Source organism: Ciconia boyciana, chromosome 8, assembly GCF_034638445.1.
Source record: "Ciconia boyciana chromosome 8, ASM3463844v1, whole genome shotgun sequence".
Taxonomy (NCBI): Eukaryota; Metazoa; Chordata; class Aves; order Ciconiiformes; family Ciconiidae; genus Ciconia; species Ciconia boyciana.
The window spans coordinates 23,597,945-23,620,772 of NC_132941.1; the positions used below are offsets into that span (position 1 = coordinate 23,597,945).

At 49.8% G+C, this 22,828-nt stretch overlaps 1 protein-coding gene across 1 annotated transcript; it reads left to right on the forward strand.

The window, feature by feature from the left end:
• Positions 1–1,135: 1,135 nt before the first annotated feature.
• PKM (pyruvate kinase M1/2) lies at positions 1,136–22,809 on the forward strand. The gene is made up of 11 exons (XM_072869602.1): positions 1,136–1,290; positions 6,933–7,102; positions 7,489–7,580; positions 10,587–10,718; positions 10,927–11,113; positions 11,946–12,216; positions 12,862–13,012; positions 14,428–14,580; positions 18,831–18,997; positions 21,227–21,408; positions 22,010–22,809. The coding sequence occupies exons 2-11, from the start codon at positions 6,952–6,954 to the stop codon at positions 22,114–22,116; spliced, it is 1,593 nt and encodes a 530-aa protein (XP_072725703.1). The 5' UTR covers positions 1,136–1,290; positions 6,933–6,951; the 3' UTR covers positions 22,117–22,809.
• The last annotated feature ends 19 nt before the right edge of the window (positions 22,810–22,828 follow it).

Genomic DNA, 22,828 nt, shown 5'->3' on the forward strand with positions numbered 1-22,828 from the left:
GCCCCCGGGACTGGGGCAGCCATGATGGTGGGGGTCCCCAGTGTCCCCAGCACAGGGTCCCTGTGGTCCCCATGGCCCCGACTGGGGGTCCCCACAGTCGCCAGCCCAGGGTCCCCCATCAGGTGGCCATGTTGGGTCCCCACATGGCTGGCACAGTGTCCCCATGGCCCAGCACAGGGTCCCCAGTGTCCCCAGCTCAGGGTCACCATGGTCCCAGCACAGGGTGGCCATTTTGGGTCCCCACATCACTGGCACAGTGTCCCAATGGCTCAGCACAGGGTGTGCATGGCAGGTCCCTGTGCCAATGGTGTGGAGTCCCCAGTGTCCCAAGCACAAGGGTCACCATGGTCCCAGCGCAGAGCAGCTGTGATGGGTCCCCAATGTCCCCAGAAAAGGTCTCCATGGTGCTAGGACAGGATCCTCAATGTCTCCAGCACAGGGTCCCCAGCCCAGAGACCCCAGTGTTGCCAGGCCCCAGCCCAGGGTCACCATGGATCCCCATCACAGGGTCCCCACAGTCCCCAGCACAGGGTCCCCAGTGTCCCCAGCATAGAATACCCATGGCCCTGGCACAAGGTGGCCATGTTGGGTCCCCACATGGCTGGCACGGTGTCCCCATGGTCCCAGCATGGGGTCTCCAATGTCCCCATCACAGGGTCCCCATTGTCCCCAGCCCAGGGTCCCCAACATCTCCAGCCTCATGTTCCCATGGTCTCAGCACAGCGTCCTCACTGTCCCAGTGCAAAGCATCCATACTGAGTCCCCAGTGTCCCCAGCCCAGGGTCCCCAGCATCCCCGGGGAGTCAGTTAGAGGCTCAGGACCCTCCAACACCACCTCAAAACGCCCAGCGCCGCTGCCCGTCCCGGAGAGACAAACCCTGACCCCAGCCCTTAGGGCCCACCAGCGCCCCGGAGAGGTTGGGGATGGTGTGATGTGTGGGGGGCACGGCGCCTTTAAGAGCAGCGGGACGAGACGCGGCGCCTTTAAGGCGGCGGCCACTCTCCGGATGCGTGCGCCACGGGTGCGCCGCCGTCTCATTGGCCGGCCGGGCGGTGCGGTGTCGCAGTGCCTCTCTCGGCACCTTGTGCTTCCGCCGGAGAAAGAAGTCCCGGCGCCCCGCCTCCTCCCGCCCCCCCCCCCTCGCGGGGCGGGCGGCGGAGGGATCCGCAGGGGGGAGGGAGGCGGTGCTGCGGCCGGTCGGAATCACCTTGGCGGGGCGGCGGGGCGGCGCGCAGAGGAGCGGCGGCTGTCGGAGAGGAAGGGCGCGGTGTGAGGCTGGGCGGCGGCAGGTAACGGCGGTCTGGGGGCCAGCGGGCGGCGGCCGCGGCGAGCGAGCAGCGGTATCCGCTGCCGCCATCGTCCCTGTGCCCGCCCTCGGGCGAGGGTATCCCTCAGGCGGCGGTTGAGGGGCGGGGGGGAACCGCGGCCGCGGTGCCCCCTGGGAAGGTGGGGGTGCGCGCGTGCGGGGGGCTCGCGGGGCCGAGCACGTGGCGGGCGCTGTCCCGCCCAGCCCCGCTCGGAGCATCCCGCTCGCAGCCGCTCCCCCGGGCACCGCCGCCCTCGGTGGGAATGGGGGTGTCGGTCCTTGAGGCGAGGTACCGGGGGGGGCGGGGAGTATATGCCCCACAGCGGTGCGGTGAAACGGAGCGCGGGGTCCGGATTGCAACATCTCGCCCGGTTTCCTGATGGCTGGGGCTGGACCGGAGTCTCCTGGGAGGCTGAGACAGATGGAGACGGAGCGAAGCGCTTTGCCGGTTCCCCCTTAGCCCTCCCTCCCTCTGCCTGCACTTACGGCAGAGCTGCGGCGATCCTCTGAAAGGCATTAGCTTAAATCAGCGTACGGCTCGCTAAACTCACCAGTGATGCTGCAGCCTCTTTATTCCCCATCTCCTCGGAAGTGAAGGTCCCTTCTGAATTAATCTTCTCTGTAATTATGCCTGCCTAAACATGTCCAATTGATTTGGACAATCTCTTGAACTGTGAAAGCCTTTGAAACGTGTTTAAACCCTCTTTTGCAGGGCTAGCTGGGCATGAATAGTGCTTTTGTCGGCGGACAATGGCAACCTCCCCACTGTCTCCTCAGATTAATAAAAGTAGACAGCAAGCCCTAAAAACCTGCTTTGTTCTGATAAGGCAACTAGTTATCGGCGAGGCCCAGGTTAACAAAAATCAGTGTTTCACGGAGGTTTTTGTGATGTTAATGTCTTAACTTTCTGGCTACCACCTGCTCCTGTAAAGGGCTGCTGCTAATCGTGACTTGCCTTGGCCTAAAGGTTGGATGACAAAGGGTTTTGGTTACCCAGATACCTCCAGGGAAACTCGAGAGCTTGTTGTGCAACTAGGAGTGCTTAATTAAAAAAAAAATCAGTCCTAAGCACATAATTTTATGCCCGATATCCCATTTATCAAGCCAAATTAAGGCTAATTTAGAGGAGTTAAAGTTTGGTGGCCTAATGGGTCATGCTGATGCCAGCTCATTTCCAAACTGTGACCAGATTAACGAAGGCCTTTTCTGCCGAGGCAGGAAGATCTGCTGCGAGCCACATGTTTGAAGCGGGGACTCTTGCCTGCGAAACCCTTCCGAGAAACTTTACTTTCACTAGATAACGAGCTTGCGGAGAGTGCAGCGCTGCCTGTGAGCCCGTTGCTTGAGCAGCCTGCGTTTTTCTTGACTACCTACTTCTTTAACCGCTCAAAGTCGTAAATTTTACAAAAACCTTAATTTATTTGCGTTAGCTGGGGTGATCCAATGCCAGTGTTAATTCCCTTTCCACGCGCTGAGCTGATAATTTAATTTAATACAAACAACGTTTCTCAGGCTGGCTGGACCACGTGCTAGTCCTTTATCTCCTGCCTGGCCGGAAGCCATTGTTCTCCCTAGAGGGAAGATGGTGCCGGGGCCGCTGCAGCATGCGGTGCTGCAGCGTGTGGTGATGGATGGCACGTAGGGAATGGGGCTGCAGTACCTTGTCGCTGCTGCCCACAGCTGGGCGTGCAGCAAATCTACATCCTGGAGCTGGGGATGCAGCAGAGGGATCTATACTTCCACCTAGAGTTATATTTACGTTTAAAAAAAAACCCCAAAACCTTTCTTTTATAATGCAGAAAAGATTTTTAGTTTCCTTGAAGGCAGCTAGGTGGTTTCTGCTGGTGTGGGGCCAGGCTGAAAGGCTCCTTGTCCTGTGTCAGAGCAACATGCTGCAAGATTAAGTTGGTAGGTGTGCCCACACTACAGATACCCTCGAGATAAGTCTTTCTCATCACCAAATGTCTGATGCTCTGCTCATCACCTCGACTTGCTTGATTTTTTTGTTAAGCCTCCTGTATGCCTTTGCCCTCCAGGGAGGGCAGGCTCGGCTAAGGCAAGGCTAATCCATCTGCATGCAGGGAAAGTACTGATGTTGCCCTGTGCCATGTGGGCTGGCCTGACCTTCCCGGCCCCCATAACTTGTTTGTCAAAAAGCAGGAGAGGCATCTCCGTTGTGGAGTTGTGGGTCTCTCCTACTGCAGAGCTGCGTCTTGCTGCTGGGGAGAGCGTATGCCAGCTGGGAGGAGGTGGTGGCTTCTGGGTCCTGTCCAGCATTGCAGAAAAGAGATGGCATTTTGGGGTGGCCATCTTGTACTTACGTAACGGTGTGACGCCACCTCCTGCAGCAGCCACCGGGGGAAGAAAGTGTTGTCCTCCCTCTCTGGAAGAGGGGTTGGCAGGCTGTATTAAAAGCCTCCTTTGCCGCAGAGCTGGATTTTTTTGTTGTTGAATGCCTTTAGCTTCTGGAATGAACAAAGCTGATGTTTTTCTGGGCTGTTTTTGGGAATCTGAAGGCCTGCCCGGTTTCATAACCCAGCCCTTCTCAAATAGAAGTACTAACTCAAACCATTTCTGCCTCTGGCCAGGGACATGGCATGAGCAGCCTTGTTCTACAGCATCAGTGATGTTGTGTAAGTGAGGCTGATCAATAAAACCCAAATCATCACCCACCATGAGCCTCCCTACTGCCTGCCTGCAACTTTTACAGGCAGTAAAATATCTTTGTCCAGTGTGGCAGTGGTTAGCACTGATCCTGCCTGGGGATAGTCCCTGCAAGGCCTTGCCACTGCAGTTTCCACTTCCGTTTGTCACTGAGAACAGCAAAGGCTTGTCCCAGAGTGGGGATTGCCGGGGTGGGGATTGCTGTTGCCTTTCCTTTCTCTGTCCCCGAGGGCAGATTTGGAGGTGCTGTGCATTTAGGGTTTCTCTCAGCCGACCACAGGATGAGCTGGCTGGAGTTAGTCACCTCACTACTGCAAAACCAGTCATCCTGACCTCAGATGGCTCTTTCTAGAATATTCAAGAGCTGGGGAGATACCAGACATCTTTGGGACGCCCTGCCTAAAGCACAGGCAGCCTGAGTAATAAACTTGGGGATTTAATCATTATTCCTTGAGGAAGGAATTCAGATTTATTCAGTGCTGGAAACATGCAGGTTTTGCTTCCTTGCTAAACCCAGACTGAGTGCTCCATGTCTTTGGGCATCCTTGAAGTGCCTGCTCCTCTGTTTGAATTTTAAAAAAAGCAAGTCTGGAGTAGTGGGAAATGCCAGGCATTCCTGTTATATTTATAAGACTGGTCCTTCCAGTAGAATTCAGTTGATGCTTTGTAAATACATGGTAATGGGAGGCAGGAGGAAGTAATAAAAAGTGAAGCTTGTTGGTAGCGGGGTGTGTTGCTGTGGGCAGATGGGTATTTGGGATACTTTTTGGCTGCTGCGTTTCTGTTCTCGCCCCTGGACAAGGTCACAGTGTCTCTGCTTAATTTTTCCGAGCTCACTGAACTGCTGGAAAATCTTGTGAAGGGGATTCTGACTGGGAACTTAACTTTCCTTTCTCTTTATATATTTATAAAGACTTTAAGGGGTTTAAAATTATATTTGCAAATGACTTGAGTGGGTGTGGGATTTCCATGAGATAGGGAGAACTCACCTGCCTATTTTTAAAAACTTTCAAGTCATGTTCTGGGTGCAGTTTCCATCTCGGGATCCCGTTGTTTTGTTTTCCTCTTGTTCCCAGAAGCTGTGCAGACCCACTTGCCTGTGTTTGTGTGGAGGCGATTTCCCAGCAAAGGCTTATTCTTTTTTGGCATCTAGAGAAGCTGGCGCTGCTCCGCAGGTGTTGGAGGATGCAGCAGCAAGTGTTAGAGGGCTAAAACACAATGTTTCAGGGCTGACCAGTGGGTTTTCCTGTAATAAGGGGACTTTGTTGGGCTTTTTATGTGGGCAGACCTTCTTGTACTGACTCCAGTGAATCAGCAGCTTCTGGCAGGGCTGAGGGAAAGGAGACTTTGCCAGCATAAATTATGGTTTTTGCTGGCCTGACTCTTTTATGCCGCATGGGAGCGAGGCGATGGTGAGTCAGGGCTGCCTGTGAGACGATCTGCACGATCTGCACGTACGTGGGGAAGGTCTGCAGAGCAGAAGTGGCCGAGGGGAGGAGCGTCAGTGTGAATGGAGCCTCTGCAGCGGGCACATGGCAGGCTGGCAGGGGATCTCCGTGCCTGTTCCTTAGAGGCATGGCTTCGTTCTAGTCAGCCCCGCTAGCTTTGACAAAGCTTTTGGGTTTATTAGTGCCTCTGTTTCAAAGCTGAGTACACTGAACTAGCTGGTGTGTGCAGCTAACACCATTTTGTGATTTATTGGGGTTTTTTTTAATCTGCTTGGGGCAGGCAGAACAAAACCCCTGCTCTATCCCTGCCTTTAGCTGAGCAGCAGCCCATGTTTCTACGAGTGCCATGCTAAAAGCATATCTTATAGATGAAGGCAGCTTATGCTGAAAGAACAGCCTGCTTTGAATATCCCCTGTGTGCCCAGGAGATGAAGTTTGAAGTACAACCACTGTATGAAGTCAAAACTAGTGATCTGCCTGTGCCAGTAGCCACCACCTTACATCACTCTCTTACCAGAGGCTTTTTGAATGCGAGCAATCTAGCCTGGGCAGGTCGAAGAGGACAAACAGCTTTTAGCTGCCACTGCTACTTGAGAACAAAATTTATTGTGGTGTGGCTTGAGGTGTGCAATTAGAAATGCCTGGGGGAACCAGCACTGCTGGGAAATGAGTGTCCTCCCATCCCAGTGGACAGTTAAGCTTCAGTTCAGCTGCTTCTTGGGATTGCAGGCTGTTCCTGCTGTGTGGGGATGTTCTAGTCCTGTAGAGGCAAGCAGCCTGAGTTCAGAGAGGTTTTTTTTATCCAAACTTTGAAAAAAATAACCAGTTTTAAACCTTGTGGTGGTTTTCTGCTGCCCTGGGTGAGGGGGGATGCAGGGGACGGGGTAGATCTGCAGTGTCTTTGGTTTGAAGAAGGACCTTGAGCATATTAAAGAAATCTTCAGTCTTTTACATGTTCTCTGCTAAGGTGTTGTGTTTAATCAGCTCAAGTCTACTTGCTTGTACAGGCTTAAAGGATGGGTTTTAAGCTTAGGTGGACTGCCATGATTAGGTGCTTCTCAGCAGAAGATTGCCTGCGTAAGAGCGTATCTGCAGTCACGCTAGCGCCAAGCTGCCCCAGTCCCTAGTTGTGATGGGAAATGCAGTCGAGGCCTGTAGGAGAAATTACTCAAGAGCTGGGAGGGAGGAGGCAGAATCTCTGCCTGCACACTCAAGTGCTTGAATTTTGTTGCGTTGTGTAGCTCCAAGGGAAGACTGGCAATGAAGAGAAGCTATGAAGGGAACATCTGCATAGAAGGCAGGTGAGCTTTGGGTGGTGTATGTGGGGGATGACATGGACATAGAAGTGTGTCTTGCCTGTATCTAAGACTCTCAAGTAGGAACATAATGATAGCTTGACCCAGTAGCAGCTTTCTTGTTACCTCCATATTCATCACGTGGGTGTGTTGGTGTCTCTGCTTGATGAGCAAGTCTGGCTGATTCCTAAACCTGGCACCACTTTCTTCTCTTCTAGACTCAGGATTCCAGTGACGATGTCGAAGCACCACGATGCAGGGACTGCTTTCATCCAGACCCAGCAGCTGCATGCTGCCATGGCGGACACCTTCCTGGAGCACATGTGCCGCTTGGACATCGACTCGGAGCCAACCATTGCAAGAAACACTGGCATCATCTGCACCATCGGTAGGTGATTCCTAGATAGGAGAGGATCACAGCTGTGAACCTGTGTGTTGGTGAAACTTGTTAGGGAAATTGTGGGAAGGCTTCAGCTTTCATCCCTTGCCAGGGCTCAACTTGTGTGTTGAAAGAACATGACTTTCCCATGTCTGCCTAACCTGTGTTATTGCTAGGAGTGAATCTGGTAGCCAGGGAAATTGGAACTGCTTAGGTTCTGCTGCACTCCTCAAGGCAAGTTAAAACAATCTTGGCTACTGTAGAGATGAGCTCCTTCAGCACTGAGCAAGTCTGTATCCATTATACCTTTTCTCTTCTACGTGAAACAGCCTGGCATGTGTGGGTTATGTCATCATTTTTACAAAGTTAATATTCAAACTGTTTCTTCCTCCTAGGCCCAGCCTCCCGCTCGGTGGAGAAGCTGAAGGAAATGATTAAATCTGGAATGAATGTTGCCCGCCTCAACTTCTCTCACGGCACCCACGAGGTAAGGGTGAGGTCTGAGCTGATACGGCCCCAACTGGGCTGTGTGTGTGTGTCTGCTGACCCTGTCCCTCATGGAAGAGGGAAATCCAGCTTATTCCAGAACAGCCTTGGTGTGGGAAGGTGAAACTTAGCTCTGCTTTTGGGGGAAGCATGCTGGTTGTACATATTGAGCCTGTGTAATTGCTGATAACACTTCAGTGCACTTTCTGAGCTGTTCTAAAAGCAGTTCAAGTTGGTTCCACGCCCTTCTCTGTACCAGGGAGCCAGGTAACTGATATTTGATGCTTGTGTGCCAACTGCTTGCCATGAAGTCCTTCAGTTCTTCCTTGTGTCCTGCCATTTGCTGTACAAAGCTCCTGTTTCTCAGTTAATAGCAGAAGCCGAGAAGATGTTTCCCTGTTTTGCTGTGCACCTCTGCAGGAGTACACAACTATCGGTTGCTCGTCTTGCTGTTTCTTTTGTTGCTAGGGGTTTTGCAAGCAGGCAATCAATGAATAACCTTGTCTCAAAAGAAAACTGTTAGTGATTTGAAGTAATTACTGTGCCTAGTTGAAAGAATTGAACTCCTGGGTTTGCTTGGCTAACCAGCTACTCCGGTTGTGTTCCTAGCAGTCATGAGGTTAGCACCATGGTACTTGAGGTGGTGCGGTGAGCTTATAAGATTAAGGTCAAAAGAAATCGATACTGTTCGTGGCAGACAAGCCCTTATTGATATAAATAGATGAGATCCTCAGTGATACTGGAGGAGCCAAGGATCCCATTCCAGGTTGCCTAGAATGCCACCCTGAGCCTTCCCGCTGAGGTTTTTTTTACCCTGGCTGCCCTCCAGCTTTCAGAATGTCAGATGGTAGCCAGTAGCAGCTGTAGGTGGCTTTACTTACTGAACCATGAGCCTCGTAGTGCGTAACAGCTTGGCCTCTCAGCCTCGTGGCCTTTAAAGGCCACAGGGCGCTGTCACAATCGAAAGGTCCAATGCTTAACTGTGGATGACCATCAGACCTTGACTAAACACCCTGGGGTAGTGTTGGTGCATAGGCTGCAGTTAGCAAAATCTGCCTGAAGAAAGGGTAGCATGGAATAACTCTGCCTCTCAGTAGTCAAATCCTGCAGCTGGGTGGCTCTTGGGCTGAGTGGCTTGGCAGGGAGTTGGTGGCCAGGCTGAAACTGGGAATTTTCACACCATTACTGCCCAGCAGAGCTGCTGCTGTGGTTTGCGTACTTGTTAGTTGAGGTCAAGGACGGGGACTGTGGCTTTCTACTTTGAGGGAGGTGGAATTGAACATTTAATACAGATGAGGTTAGATTACAGCAGAGCCTGGTCTTGCTGTCATCTCCTGTTGAGTTTGACTGTCAGCCGTAGCCAGTCTTAAGTTTGAGTCTCCTCCTGGTTCCTCCAAAACACTCCAGTTTCCAGTGAAGCTGTGAAGAGTTTTCATCTGTCATGAGTGCTTTGGTTCTTGTGTCCACCTGAAAGCATTTGACAGGGCTTCAACTTTTAACAGAGGTGCTCTAGCACCTGGCTGCAACCCTTTTATATAGAAAAAGAATTGCTTTTACTTCCAGCTCTGCCTGCATTCCTGTTCTGCATACGTAACTCTTCAGGAAGTCAGACTCCCTAGGAGCCAGTTAGTCATCAGTATCAAACTGAAAAGGAAAAATCCCATGTGACTGGGACCAGATAAACATAATAGCGCTATTCAGGCAAGTTTTCTGTACTGCATCCATTTAGACTGCAGTGCATGGAAGGATTGGGGCCTTCTCAGTCTCAACTTGCACACTCGATCAGTAAACAAAATAATTTTTCCTGCTCTAAAGAGTTAGCAGTTGCGGTGTATCTCTGGCCAAGGGTATGCACGTGAACTTTAGAACAGCTTTTTCCGGCCCCACCTTTCTGGCACTGGATTATTGTCCCTGTGATACTGAAGTTGGTGTGCAGGGCTCGTGTCGAGGAAGATGGGTGGTATGGGGGGAGCCGGGTGTTTCCAGGTGAGTCAGGTCAAATGCTGTCTGTCTGTGGCACAGAGAGGGGAAAGGGTATTTCTTATCTGCAAAAGTCTGTCAAGTGTTACACAACTTGCAGTCAAGGTTATCTCTTAATGTTGTTTAAGCAAGTAAAGTAAACTGATCTGCTGGTCATCTGAAGCTTGTTGGAGGTAGTTGGGATGGGAGTTTCCCCACAGAACTGCCTGTCCTGAAACCAGCAGTGTTAGTGAAATGTTCTTGCACATGTGAAGGTTTGGAAGCCAGGCATGTGGTGCTGGAGTCTTGAACTTCTGCCTGTGACTGCTTTGGCTCTCGAAATAAAATGTAAATACTTAAATGAATAACATCCTCTTAGCAAATCCTTCATCTTTAGGGGAAGTTTAAGCCAAAGAGTTATAAAAAACCTTGTCCATCTGCTTGCCTGTGGGACTGATTAAGAGGGGTCAGGCTGGAAGTCTGTGGGGGCAGTGCAGACAATGGCATCCTCCCTGCTGTGCTCTGAAGGGAGGAGGAGAACAGCCATGTGTGGCAGTTGCTTAGCTGTGACATTCTTCTGGCATTCAGGAATCTTTCCATGCACATAATCATCCAGCTGTCAGCGCTGCCAATGTTTTGCCATGTTGAACAGGCAGATGTTCAGCAAAGCTTTTGGAAATGTTCTTCCTAAAGGCATGTTGGTTGTTGGGCCATCTTCAAAGGGCAAGTGTTTGTCCTGATGGAAAATCACTGCAGCCGAGCGCCTGGGCTGTCTCCTTGAGTTGTCCTTCTGGGATTAGAACTGGGGGCACTGAAGGCGCAGCCAGATAACTGCCGGACTCCACTTTCATGTGGGGAAGGCCTTTGTATCCTCACACTCTGCTTTTCAGGAAGCTCAGTCTGAAGTAAATTCTCAAGCTAGAACTGAAACTGAACATAATGTGAGAGCAGAGTTGTCAGCTTGGGCAGCGTTTGGGGTGCATAGTGATCTTTTTCATAAGCGGTGGAGTAGAAATGGCCTGAACATTTCCATCTCTTTCCTTGCCAGTATCATGAGGGCACAATCAAGAATGTGCGAGAAGCTACAGAGAGCTTTGCTTCTGATCCCATCACCTACAGACCTGTGGCTATTGCACTGGATACCAAGGGACCTGAAATCCGAACTGGACTCATTAAGGGAGTAAGTTGCTCTTTTTTTCCTCCCACTTTTTTTCAGTGCATGAGACTAGATACCATGTTATGCCTGTGGCCTTTTTGAAACAAAAAAAGTCTCTAGGAAATGAGGTAACGAACCAACTAACAAAAGTTTTGATGAACTGCTGGAGGCTGGGACATGGTTGTGTGCTGGTTTTTACTGGTTTTGCTGAAATGCACATTTTGACACGCAGAGTGGCACAGCAGAAGTGGAGCTGAAGAAGGGTGCACCACTCAAAGTGACCCTGGATGATGCCTTCATGGAGAACTGTGATGAGAACATGCTGTGGGTGGACTACAAGAATCTCACCAAGGTTGTAGAAGTTGGCAGCAAAATCTATGTGGATGATGGTCTGATTTCCTTGCTGGTTAAGGAGAAAGGTGTGTAACAACTGTTCCAGCTATGCCTGTTTGTTTCTTCCTCAGAACATATTTGTGCTTTCCCTCTAGTAACTGTTTTTAGCTTGCAGTTGTGTATTAAAGAAAGGAATATGTGGTTCTTAATGCTGTAGTGAGACTTTGAGCAAAACTTTCTCTACTTCAACTAGCAAGCTTCCAAAAATTAACTTCAGCTAGGTTTCCCTAGACTGTCATATAAAACCCCTCTTCAAAGGTGATTGTGTGGTAGGGACATACCAGTGCTCATGATCAAAGCCTGTTTAGATAATTCATACTTTAGCCAGGCTAATTCATACTTTTAATGCAGGGTTTAACTGGTTTTACAGCATAAACCTTGAGTTTTGTGGTTAGAGACAGAACTAGCTTCAACAGGTAATGTAGGGGCAAGGTTAGTTCCACAATACTCCCTTCATAGAGCTCCCTAGACTGCTCTAGCCTCAGGGTATTGTCTGTAATCCCAGACTGTGTAGGGAGATGGAGGTGAAGCTTTTGGGGTGCTCAGTTTGGTATTCCAGGGCTCCTGTGTGCAGAAATGCAACCTGGTGGCTTTTTTGGGGAGGCAGTCCCAACCTTCTGCAAGGAACAAATAGCATCTTCTCCAAGAACAGCATGGAAGTGGTTTTAAACCAGTCTTTTGAGCTCCCATGGGTAAACTGCAAGCTTGTGTGTTACATAAATTGCTGAAGAGAGCAGCAGTGCACTTTTATCATGTGCAGTCGCTGTTGGCACTGCTGTTCTCAGGCAGGGAGGTGGTGTGGGAGCTGGCACTGGGGAGTTTCTGGTAAACACTGACATGGGAATACATCTGTTTCAGGTAAGGACTATGTCATGACGGAGATTGAGAATGGTGGCATGCTCGGCAGCAAGAAGGGAGTGAACCTGCCTGGTGCTGCAGTTGACCTGCCTGCGGTCTCTGAAAAGGACATTCAGGACCTGAAATTTGGTGTGGAGCAGAATGTGGATATGGTGTTTGCTTCCTTCATCCGCAAAGCTGCTGATGTCCATGCCGTCAGGAAGGTGCTAGGGGAGAAGGGAAAGAACATCAAGATAATCAGCAAGATCGAGAACCATGAGGGTGTGCGCAGGTGAGCTTTGTTCAGGTGACATTCGGGTTTGTCACCCTGTATCAACAGAAGAACGCAGCCCCTTCACGCTGTAGTCAGGACTCCTGGTCTCTGGGTTGCTGGCAGCAGTGAACTTACCAGTCTGAGTAACAGGGTGGTAGTGCAAGCAGTAAGTTAATGCAATGTGCTTGGGACTTGATGTAGCTGTGGTATGAATAGTGGGTTGCGTAACTGTCACGCCCTGAGCTTGTGGGGACAGTGTCACAATCTCCCTGCATCCTTGAAAAATCTGCAATATTTTTCTGTAGCGAGTGTGAGTTCAAACTTGAGTAAACTTGCTGTTCTGGATGCAAATCTGTGAGCCTAATGCATGGGAATCTCCAAGTCTGTGACAAACTAGCAGACTAAAATATCTCAGATCAACTCAGAGTCCCCTCGATTTGTCTTTGTATAGCTTTAGAAAGCTTTATCTAGCACTTTATATGTGCTGTGACTTGGTCTTGTTTTTCTTCCTCCTACCTTGGCATTACAGGAAACCAAGATGGCATGTGGAAAGCCTGTGTGCCGACAGCATACCTGTATATCGTGCTCCAGGGGGAGGACAGAACAGAAGGGAACGTGCTTTGCAGAACAAATGGATTAACAAACCTCTTCTCTTTCTGTCAGGTTTGATGAGATCATGGAGGCCAGCGATGGCATTATGGTGGCCCGTGGTGACCTGGGAATCGAGATCCCTGCTGAAAAAGTCTTCCTCGCCCAGAAGATGATGATTGGGCGCTGCAACAGGGCTGGCAAACCCATCATCTGTGCCACTCAGGTACTTGAAACACAATGCTGGCTCGTAATTGCCGGAGCCTGGTAGGCTGTGAACGTCAGTAGCTGTTGTGGCTTGATGGCGTTCACTAGAGAGTGAGATGCCAAGAGCAAAGAGATTTTGCTCATAGCTGAAAGGCACATCTTGAGGCACTTCTTTCAAGATGTGTTTGGGATCTTCCCCAGTAAGGTTGCAGGACCTCTTGTGTGGCTGCTGAAGGTTTTACCCCTCAAAACTTCATGCAGTATGAGCCTTTTGGGCTGACTGAACAAATTTTGGGAAAAAAATGTGTATGCTTTGTCTTGGCATCTAGTAGCTGCACATCTGTGTCTAACTGAGAAGACTTACTAAGGTTCCCAGGTATCTTAGAAGATGCACCCACACTGCAGCATCAGAAGGAACTGAGTAAAAGATCCATCCATATTATTCTGGGAGCTGCTAGTGAGGGAGGGAGAGCTGATGCTCAGCTTCACTGGTTCTAGTAGGGATCATGTGTGGACAGTCCTCAGGCACTGGGAGGACTGGTTTCCTGGCTGTGCCTGCTCTGCGCACAGGCTGTGGAAACGAAAACTGTCTGTAGACATTAGTCATCAGACAAGGTTCTGGATTTACAGTGGCATATGCTCCTTCCTTTTCTGTATTGCAACTGAAATGCTGCCTCAGGTGGTGTTTCATGAGGAAATGAGTGATGTTTGGCCAGTGGGTGAGCTGCAGCGGGGAGAAAGCTGAGCACCTGAGGAAGATAGGAGAGCTGGCCAGGCTTTGGTGTGTGGAGTTATATATACTAGCTTCTGGGAGAAGAGGGGAGGAAGAGCTGACCTCATGGAAAGCTGTCCTGTTTTCTGCTCTCTTCAGAGTTGGTGCTTAGGAGGCTGGTGGTGTTAGCTGAGTTTACTAGCCTGTACATATTATATAAAGAATTTGCAACCTTGTGTTGGATGAAGATGATGTTAGTTGGTGCAGACCTTGCTGTTTACCTATTTCTAGATGAAAAAAAAAACCCCTAGATGATTTGGGAACATGTGGTTGGATTTGAGCTTTCTGTAAAGATGTCTAATGCAATACTCTGCTCTAAAGAGCTCTGAGTTCCTTGGACAAAGCCCTGTGCTGAAAAGTTAAATTGGAAAGTCAGAATACTGTCTGTGATGTGTGGGTTAAATCTCCCTGGAAAAGGAGTAAATGTAGAACGTGTACAAAAGGAAACAGGTTGTTTTTCTCTCTGGTAGATGCTTTAATTCAAAGCTGCTTAGGGACCAGGCCCCTCTCTGTTGTATACCCACAGGAGAACTCTTTTCATAGAGTCCTTAGGCTGCATCCTGTCTTCTGCCCTACCTATAAAGTATATTGAAGTGCCCTAGTGAAAAAGCAGCTGGTTCCTTCTGCAGTGTCTTGATTTCTTTGGATTTGTTCTCTTCCAGATGCTGGAAAGCATGATCAAGAAACCTCGCCCAACCCGTGCCGAGGGCAGTGATGTTGCTAATGCTGTCCTGGATGGAGCGGACTGCATCATGCTCTCTGGAGAGACTGCCAAGGGAGACTACCCGCTCGAGGCTGTGCGCATGCAGCATGCTGTGAGTACTGCCTTTACTCTGATGGGGGGCCTGTCCCACAGATGAAAGTAGCAGTACTCTTCTTGCCCTGCATCTTCCATCTGAGCCAGGCATCTGAAGATCTGAATGTGTCTGGTGCTAGGTGGCAGCACCTAGCAATCCAAACTAGTGATTTCTTTGTTCGCACTCCTGCTGTGGGTGTTTCTTTACCTAGCATGGTCCTGAGGGCCTGAAACCTCACTTTGTGTGCTCCAAACTATTGTCGGGCAGAGCTGAAAACTGCTCTGCAGTGCTCTGAAATCTAAAACTTCAGACTTCTCATATTAATTTTTGTTTAGGCCAGGGAAAAAGGGGGTTTTGATGTTACCTTGGTAGGAGTTTCTCCAAATGCTCTATTTGTTTTGGCATATTAAATGCCTTGAACTTCTCCAAGGTCAAGGAGCTGCTTAAGCAGTTTATCTCTAGATAATGAAAGGTATTGGCTGACTTGTCCTTAAGGGGGGCGGGGGAGGCTTGTGAGTCTGACTTGCAGTGCAGTTGCATTTAGCACCTGGTGTGCTTGGTGTTGGGGGTGTTTGTTGCATGAGTACTGACAGCACCATATTTTTACATGCCTGAACTGCCAGAAACCTCTGCTCTGCTTTGAGTTCACCCAGCTCGCATTTCAGCTGATAAAAAGCCTGATGTCAAGTATCTACAAGTGTTGCTTGTCACCAGTGCTGTGAATCACAGCAGTGATAACTCTCACCAGTTATAACTCTTGCCAGTTTTATTTGCAATTCAGGTTATCTGGATTAATCAACTCAGCTAGTGTTTGTTTGCAGTGCATTATGTAAATATCTTTTACCTTTATCTGGTCAATATGGATTGGTGTTTTTTGCATGTGGCAAGTGCAAAATACGACATGATGACTACTGGGCAGTGACTGCTGGTTTACAGGCTGAATACTAACCTCACACCTAAAAGGTTCTTCCTCAGTTTTCACCCCATAAATCACGAGGGTTGACTTTCTACCAAGAGTTGGAAACTTGCTGCAGCAAACCTTACACCTGGCTTTCCATTCTGGCATTAATTCTTAGACTCAGGCAGGTATTGTACAGGTATTGTACCTGTAGCCTGAGCTCAGGATCTGTTGCATGTGCTTCCCTCTTCCTGCAGACCTGGGAATAGTGGTGTTCATTCTGCCAGGCCCCTGCAGAAATACTGAAGGTTTTAACTCTCTGTGCAGAGGAGAAAATACAGATTGACTTTACTTAATGTAACATGTCACAGGCAGCAAGGTGCCAACTCTGATGGTAGGAGCATGTCCTCCTACAATAAGGATCTTTCATCTGAGCTAATTCACTTGGTGTTAGTCAAGAGAAGCCCTGCCTAGCAATAGTGCCCTGAATAACCATGGTCTGAAAATCTGCAGCATGGCCAGAGCAGATGAATATTTCCATTTGAAGTGGCCAAGCAGTCACAGCAGGGAGAGAGCACCTTACCTCTGGTAAAGAGTGGCTCCTGTATGCATTCCCTGGCCTGAGATTGGTATCAGTTTGGGTTTATATATTTGTTTATCCAATGCTGCTACAGGAGTATTCCAAGTAAAGCTCCCTCTGTAGTGAGGTGCAGACAGCAAATGTGGGCTATGATGCTGAGAACGATCAGGGTCTGTGCTACGTAGTATCCTTGCACCTCTCTAAAAGACTTGACCTGTCTGTCCCTGACCTGTCCCAGCAGCTTTGCTGGGACTCTGGAGTGGTTTTGCTTAGCAATACCTTTCCAGCTAGCCTCGTAGACACAAGCTTGCTCTTCAGTAGCTGACAATCTCTGTGACAAAAATGCCATGTGCCTCGAGTTTAGTAGCAAGATTCCAAATATTGGGGAAGCTGTTTTCTGCTTGTGGAAGTGGGCTTCTTTCCAATGCCAGTCCATGATCCACAGTTGTCTTCAAATGCTGCCCTGGCCATGCTGTCTAATGTGACCAAGGTTTAAATAGCTGTTCCATTTTCCTTTCTTTCATGTCCACCCTGGTATCTCTACCTGCGTACCAACTGGAAACCCTCTAGCCATTTCTGTATGAGTAATGCCAGCTGTGATGTGGAGTTAAGAATTGCTGTGCCCTTCTGCAGCCACTGTCAAAGCAGACACATGTGTACACATATTCTCTTACAACTGGGGAATGCAGGCTTACCTCTAAACTCAGGTTCACTCTGTGTGTAACACAGAGCTGCCTGCCTTTTGACCGGGGCTGAAGATAAACTGCCTGGCTACCAGCTCTTGCGTTTGGAGTGAGTGTTTTGAGGCAAATATTTCCATTTTAGCTAACAGCAAGTGCAAAGCCAGCAGTAACAAAACTGACTGCTTTAGGACCAGAGTTGGCACTGGACTGCTGTTCCTGCCTGTCATGTGTCCTGTTATTTTTAGACATAAGATACTTAACTACTTTGGCTTAAACTGATATCTGTGGAAAAGGGATAATTCCTAGCGTCACATTCACTAACACTAGAGTAGCAAAATTCTTATTTGGAAGGGGTCTAGCTACAAAGCTTTCACTATAACGGCACTTCAGTCTCTGCTTAAACATCAACTCGTCATGCTTTGTGTAGCAGCTGCTCACTTTCTGGAGTAACTGGATGAAGTTGTCCTTGAAAGGATGATCAACCTTTGCATGCTTTTCTAGCCTCTGCAAGCCTTCTTTATCGGGTTGTCAGGGGCTAATGCAGCCTTCTGAGATGAGAATTGTCTTTAAATGTGAGTGATTCCCAGCACACTGGGATGAATAGATTACTGAATGTGTTGCAAATGCTTAGCCTGAACAGGAAGCCCTTAGTTGTGCCTCTGTACCTCTCATCTGTCCAAGTCTGGCACTGTACAACCACACCAACAGACATGTTGTGACAACCCTGTAAGGAAGACTTGTTCCTGCTTACTTCTCTATTACTGAAAGGGAAGTTGGTATAGCACTTGGAGGTGAAACTTTTGGCTCTCAAGTTAAACTGAATCTTTACTGGCTCTCAAGTTAAACTAAATCTAATGAAGCTGAGACAGTCTCCCAACTTCAGGCGTGATGTTGAAAGTGCATTGCTTGCATGTTGGCTCCATGAAGACTGTTCCAGCAGTGCTGTGCGGTGTTGGGAGAGTATGAAGGGGGGACATGCAGCTACAGAGATTTCCTCTTGAGGAATTGCAGGCAGGACCATCAGCAGGCTGGTAGGTGGCCTGAGACTCTCTCAAGGAAGGAACAAGCAGCCACAACAAAGCATGGTCTGACTCTAAGCTGGCTTGCTCTGGTCCTTGAAAAGCAATCTGCGTTTTGCTGCTCTGAAAGGACTCCAAAATATAGCAAGAATGCCACCTTTGAAATGCCTGCCCAGTGACCCAGGGCTGGCCAGTTAAAACGGCATGGTGGACCAGCCAGTGTGGCTGTGGCATGTTAGACTGGGGTTGTATTCAGAAAACTCACAACCTGAGAGCCAAGAAGAGTTTCACAGCCTGGTTCTTAATATACTCTTGCATGCATTACTATGATAATTAAGCAAATTAATGTGATCTTATGTTACTCTGGTATATCTTTCCTTCTTTTCTTTCCTCTTTTCTCCTCCTTTCCTCTTACTCGGGCCTGCAGATCGCTCGTGAGGCTGAGGCTGCAATGTTTCATCGTCAGCTGTTCGAAGAAATTTTCCGCCTCAATGTTAACAACAGGGACCCTGCTGATGCCATGGCAGTAGGCGCAGTGGAGGCCTCTTTTAAGTGCTTAGCTCCAGCCCTGATAGTTCTGACCGAGTCTGGCAGGTAGGGCTCAGAGAGAGGGCTTGGTGCCAGTTGTTTCCATGAGTAAAAACCCGCTCTGTTCTAACACTGCAAATATTTAGCAAGCAGCTTGCTGCTACAGTATCAGCCTTGCATAACTGCTGCAGTCTGAGTTGAGTTCATCTCTGTGGCAGGGAGGGACTCCAGGTAGGCAGGAGCAGAGCGAGAGTGCCTGGCAGTTGGCATGAATGTCACCTGAGCAGGGTGAGGTGACTCAGTAGGTGCCACCAATTCAGAAAAGAAACCTTGAGAATCGAATGGTTCCTCTCTAAGGCTGTGCTGTTTGGGTGGCTGAGTGTTGTGACCATCACCCCACTATGTTGAACTAAATCTGGGCTTGCTAATTGGTAACTCTTAATGTCAAAAGCTGATGGTATTTGTGTGACACCTTGCTGATAGAGCACCTCACCTTACCCTGTGCCACCCTGAGCGACTGATGTGGGTGTTGTCTTCCCGAACGCGTGTTGCTCTTATAGATTGCCCGGGAGGCCGAAGCCGCCATCTTTCACAGGCAGTTGTTTGAGGAACTGCGTCGTCTGACTTCCCTGAACTGTGATCCCACGGAGGCCGCTGCTGTTGGCGCTGTGGAAGCGTCCTTCAAGTGCTGCAGCGGGGCCATTATTGTCCTCACCAAGTCTGGAAGGTAGGAGGTGACAGGTTCCCTCAGGTCAAGCCCACTTTGTGACAGGGTGGGGGAAGGAGACTCGCATAAAGCTGGCTTTGAAAGACTAGAGCTTTAACAGTGAAGCCCAGGTGTTGGCAGCGACTGAGAGCCCAGGCCACCTGCCTGCAGTGCCAGTTCCTCGGGAGATGGGCAGACATCTCAAACATCTGTGCATACATAACCTCCGAGTTCCTCAGCCTGCCTCTGCCAGTGTGGCATCAGCACTGAGCCCTGCCTCCCTTTGCTGTTGCGAATGGCATCTCTGCCAGCAGTACTGGCTGGAAGAGTCACGGGAAAGAAAGTGTTGCAGCTTTGATTCAAACTTCTTGGCAAGAAATCCTTGATTTAACAGTAAGGCAGAAGTTCAGTGGATGCAGAATCTTTTTTTTTTTTTTTTTTTAAATCGAGGCCTTGGCCTTTCATAGTAGCATCCAAGCTATAGGTCCCTTGCTGAACCTTTCAGGCATCAGCCCTGCTTGCCTAAGCCTGAGGGGCAAAGAGGGACTGCTTAGCCTAGAATTGTTAGGCAGGGAAACTGAAAGCCTTGGAAATTCTCTCTTACAGGCTTCCTTATGCCTGCCTGCGAGTAATCTCACTGAACAGGCAGGCATCTGGCAGGCACCCAGCAGCCAAATGCTGCCTGCACTTGCAGGTGAGCTCAGTGCCTTGGCTGCAGGTGAGAGACAACAATGCAGATGTGCTGGAACTTTATAGTTTGGGATTTCTGTCCAGCGACGGTGACAACTACTGAGTAGAGACTCGCTCTTCCACTTGTTGGAGAGGAAGCTGAAGCCTTGCTGATCAGCTTTTCCATCTAGAGGAACTAGGCTACCCACCCTCAAAGCACATCCAACCATAAGTCTCAGACTGCTTTCTGGAAGAGAATCTGAATTTCTTGCACTGGATTCGGACAAAGAAATAGTGCAGCAGCAGACATGTGATTATATGCGCTGGGCGTGGTCTACCTGAAGAACTGGACCATCAGTGAATCCTTCACCCAAATTTACAGCTTAAAATGATTTGAAGCAGCCACTTTCTGCAGAGATGAGGAGTGACTGAGTTTCTGGATACCCTCATGCTTCTAATGTTTCTTTGTAAAAGGTTCCAGTCTTACACTTGACCTTTTTAAAGAGATTTGAACTCTGATATTTGGATATTTTTAGCTGTGGATTCTGTTACAACCTTTGAGTACCTGGGTCTCCTAGAGCTACCAGGAGGCTTCTTGGACAACATGGGAGGGATTGTCTGAGAGCTGGCACGTGTGTTTGGGTGCTTCAAGCAGACTGCTACTGCCTACTTTAAGCAGCAATCTGAGTATTGCTGAGCTTAGCTCCACTAAACAAGGCTGCAAAAGCTAGTGGAGATACTGGCACCCTCATGGAGCTGTAAATGTCATGGCCTTGCAGTTTTAATCTCCATTTATTTGCAGATGCACTCTGTAAGCAGTGCCCAGGGAAGGGGAAGCTGTAGTCCCCACCCAGTGTGTGCTGCTTGCTATGTTAAGGCATTTTAAGGGTTCTGTGCCCAACTTCCTGGTATAAATTTTGGCCTCAGTTGCATTTGCTTCCTGTTGGGCACAAGAGCAGAGCTGTGTGTGGAGGAACCAGCCTGTTTGCTGGCTTCAGCAGGTGAACATGGCTGGGAGGCAAATGGCTTCCTCCTTGGCAAGCTTTGGGTAGCACTGCTGGTGCGGGCTCTTCCCATCCCATAAACCGGGAGCTCCTCAAAACAGAGGGAACTTGCAAAGACCCCCATTGAGATGCCCAAGGACTGCTTGCGGAGGCCAGAATAAATGGCACCTTGCCACCTTAACATACCAACAGAGACAAATAAAGGCTTGTTTTCGGGACCAAAACACACAGATGGCACTTCCTAAATTCAGAGGTGAGGTGATTTTCACCACAAGACTGGAGTAGGGACTGTTGCCAATGGATGGCCTTTGGTGGTGGTCCGCCCAGTTGCCTAACTGGGAATTCAGTAGAGAATCAAGCTTGTTGGTGAGCTTGGCTCTTGCCAGCATCTCCTGTGGTCATCGTCTATGTCCTTTCAGGGGTTTTGTGGAGCCCTCCAGGGTGACAGGCAAGCCCCGCTGCTGCTTGTGCTGTGAGTGGAGGTGTCCCTCTGGCTGTACACAAGCTTCCTGGAGATCACTCTTGGGCGGCTGTGCCTGTAATGTGGTGCTTCACCTTGTGTCTGGCTTCCTTCTAGGTCAGCACACCTGGTGTCCCGGTACCGCCCGCGGGCTCCCATCATTGCTGTGACCCGTAATGACCAGACAGCACGCCAGGCCCACCTCTACCGGGGCATCTTCCCCGTCTTGTGCAAAGAACCAGCCCATGATGCGTGGGCAGAGGATGTGGACCTCCGTGTGAACCTGGGCATGAATGTTGGTGAGTGACGCTGCTCCAGCCTCACCTAGGAAATGATCTGGTGGGATGTGGTGGTCCTGAGCACCTCAGATGGTGCTTTTGGGGTTACCAATGGGGACTGGTGACAAAGGGAAGAGGAACTGGCTGCCTGTGTGGCAACAGTACCTGATTGGGAAACAGGGGATGGCAGTTGCGTAAGCCCAACTGCATCCAGTTGGGAAATGGAACAGTGGGTTTGTCACGGCTGCCTTAAAATAGGTTCCAGCAGAAAACCAGGTTGGTTTTAACGTGGTAAGTGCTTGAACCCTGATGCTTATCACTCTTGAGAGACAAGAGAAGCCCGGAGTGGGGCGACTCCGTTCTCTGGCCCTTCTCCAAAGCCCGTGTTGTTGAACTTGAAGCTCTGCGTTGCAGAGGAGCCCAAAGCAGAGGTGAAGGGTCCAAGATGAGTGGGCAGCAGGAGGATGGGGTCTTGCTGTCAAGCCAGAGCTGCAGCTGCCGTGGGACAGGCTCCCCCCTGCACCTCTGTGGTGTGGGAAGTGGGTGCTAAGCCATGTTCCCCCTGTGGTAAGCTGATGGCAGTGGGACCTGAGCTCTGACACCTGCCTCTCTTCTCTCCTAGGCAAAGCACGTGGCTTCTTCAAGAGCGGTGATCTGGTCATCGTACTGACTGGCTGGCGCCCTGGCTCTGGCTACACCAACACCATGCGTGTGGTGCCTGTTCCCTGAATGACCGACTCCAACCAGCAACCACCTTCCTTCCCCCTTCCCCTCCGCTCCCCTCTCCCCTCGTGTTAGACCATCATCACTTGTGCTGTTCTCCTTGTCCCTAGAGTGGATGTAGGTTGCTAAACACCACGCAGTGCAGCAGCAGCAGGGGGAAGAGACCTTAAATCACTAAAAAAAGAAATATACTTGAAGTGTTTAGTTTTTTTTAAAAACCTCTCCCTGTAGTGAAGTCCTGCCCTGATGTATGTTGGAGTCAGCATAGGAGGTTTCTCTTAGCCTAGTGACTGTCCTCAGGGTGTGAAACGTCCCTTTCCCTACCCCTGTGATGGGGAAGGGGAGTGGTGACAGGTGGTCAAGGTTTGTGCTGTAACCCTCCTCCCTCGAGGCAAGCTGCTACTCATCCCCCTTCCCTGCAGCCAGAAGCTGCCCCAGCCAGAACCCAAGGTGAATCCAGCCCTCTCTAAGCTGCTTTTTTCAGGGGTGGGGGTAGAAGAAGGATGTTGGCTCCCAGTGCACTCCATGTCCGTGCTCAGAGCTTCCCATGCTCCCCTTGCAGCACTGTCTCATATGTTAGTCGTGTCCCCGCCCCCCCCCCCCCCCCCCCCCAGAGCCTTCTCCCTCACCCTGCACTCCGACGGGCCCCTGGGGTGGTAGAGCACAACTGTCTATCAATAAAGAGAAGCTGAAGCACCAGCCAGCCTGCCGCGGTCCC

Coding starts and splice junctions, on each gene's coding strand:
- PKM (XM_072869602.1), top strand. CDS start 6,952: ATGTCGAAGCACCACGATGCAGGGACTGCTTTCATCCAGACCCAGCAG. Junction 11,114..11,945: donor CTTGCTGGTTAAGGAGAAAG/GTGTGTAACAAC, acceptor CATCTGTTTCAG/GTAAGGACTATGTCATGACG. Junction 18,998..21,226: donor GTCCTCACCAAGTCTGGAAG/GTAGGAGGTGAC, acceptor GCTTCCTTCTAG/GTCAGCACACCTGGTGTCCC.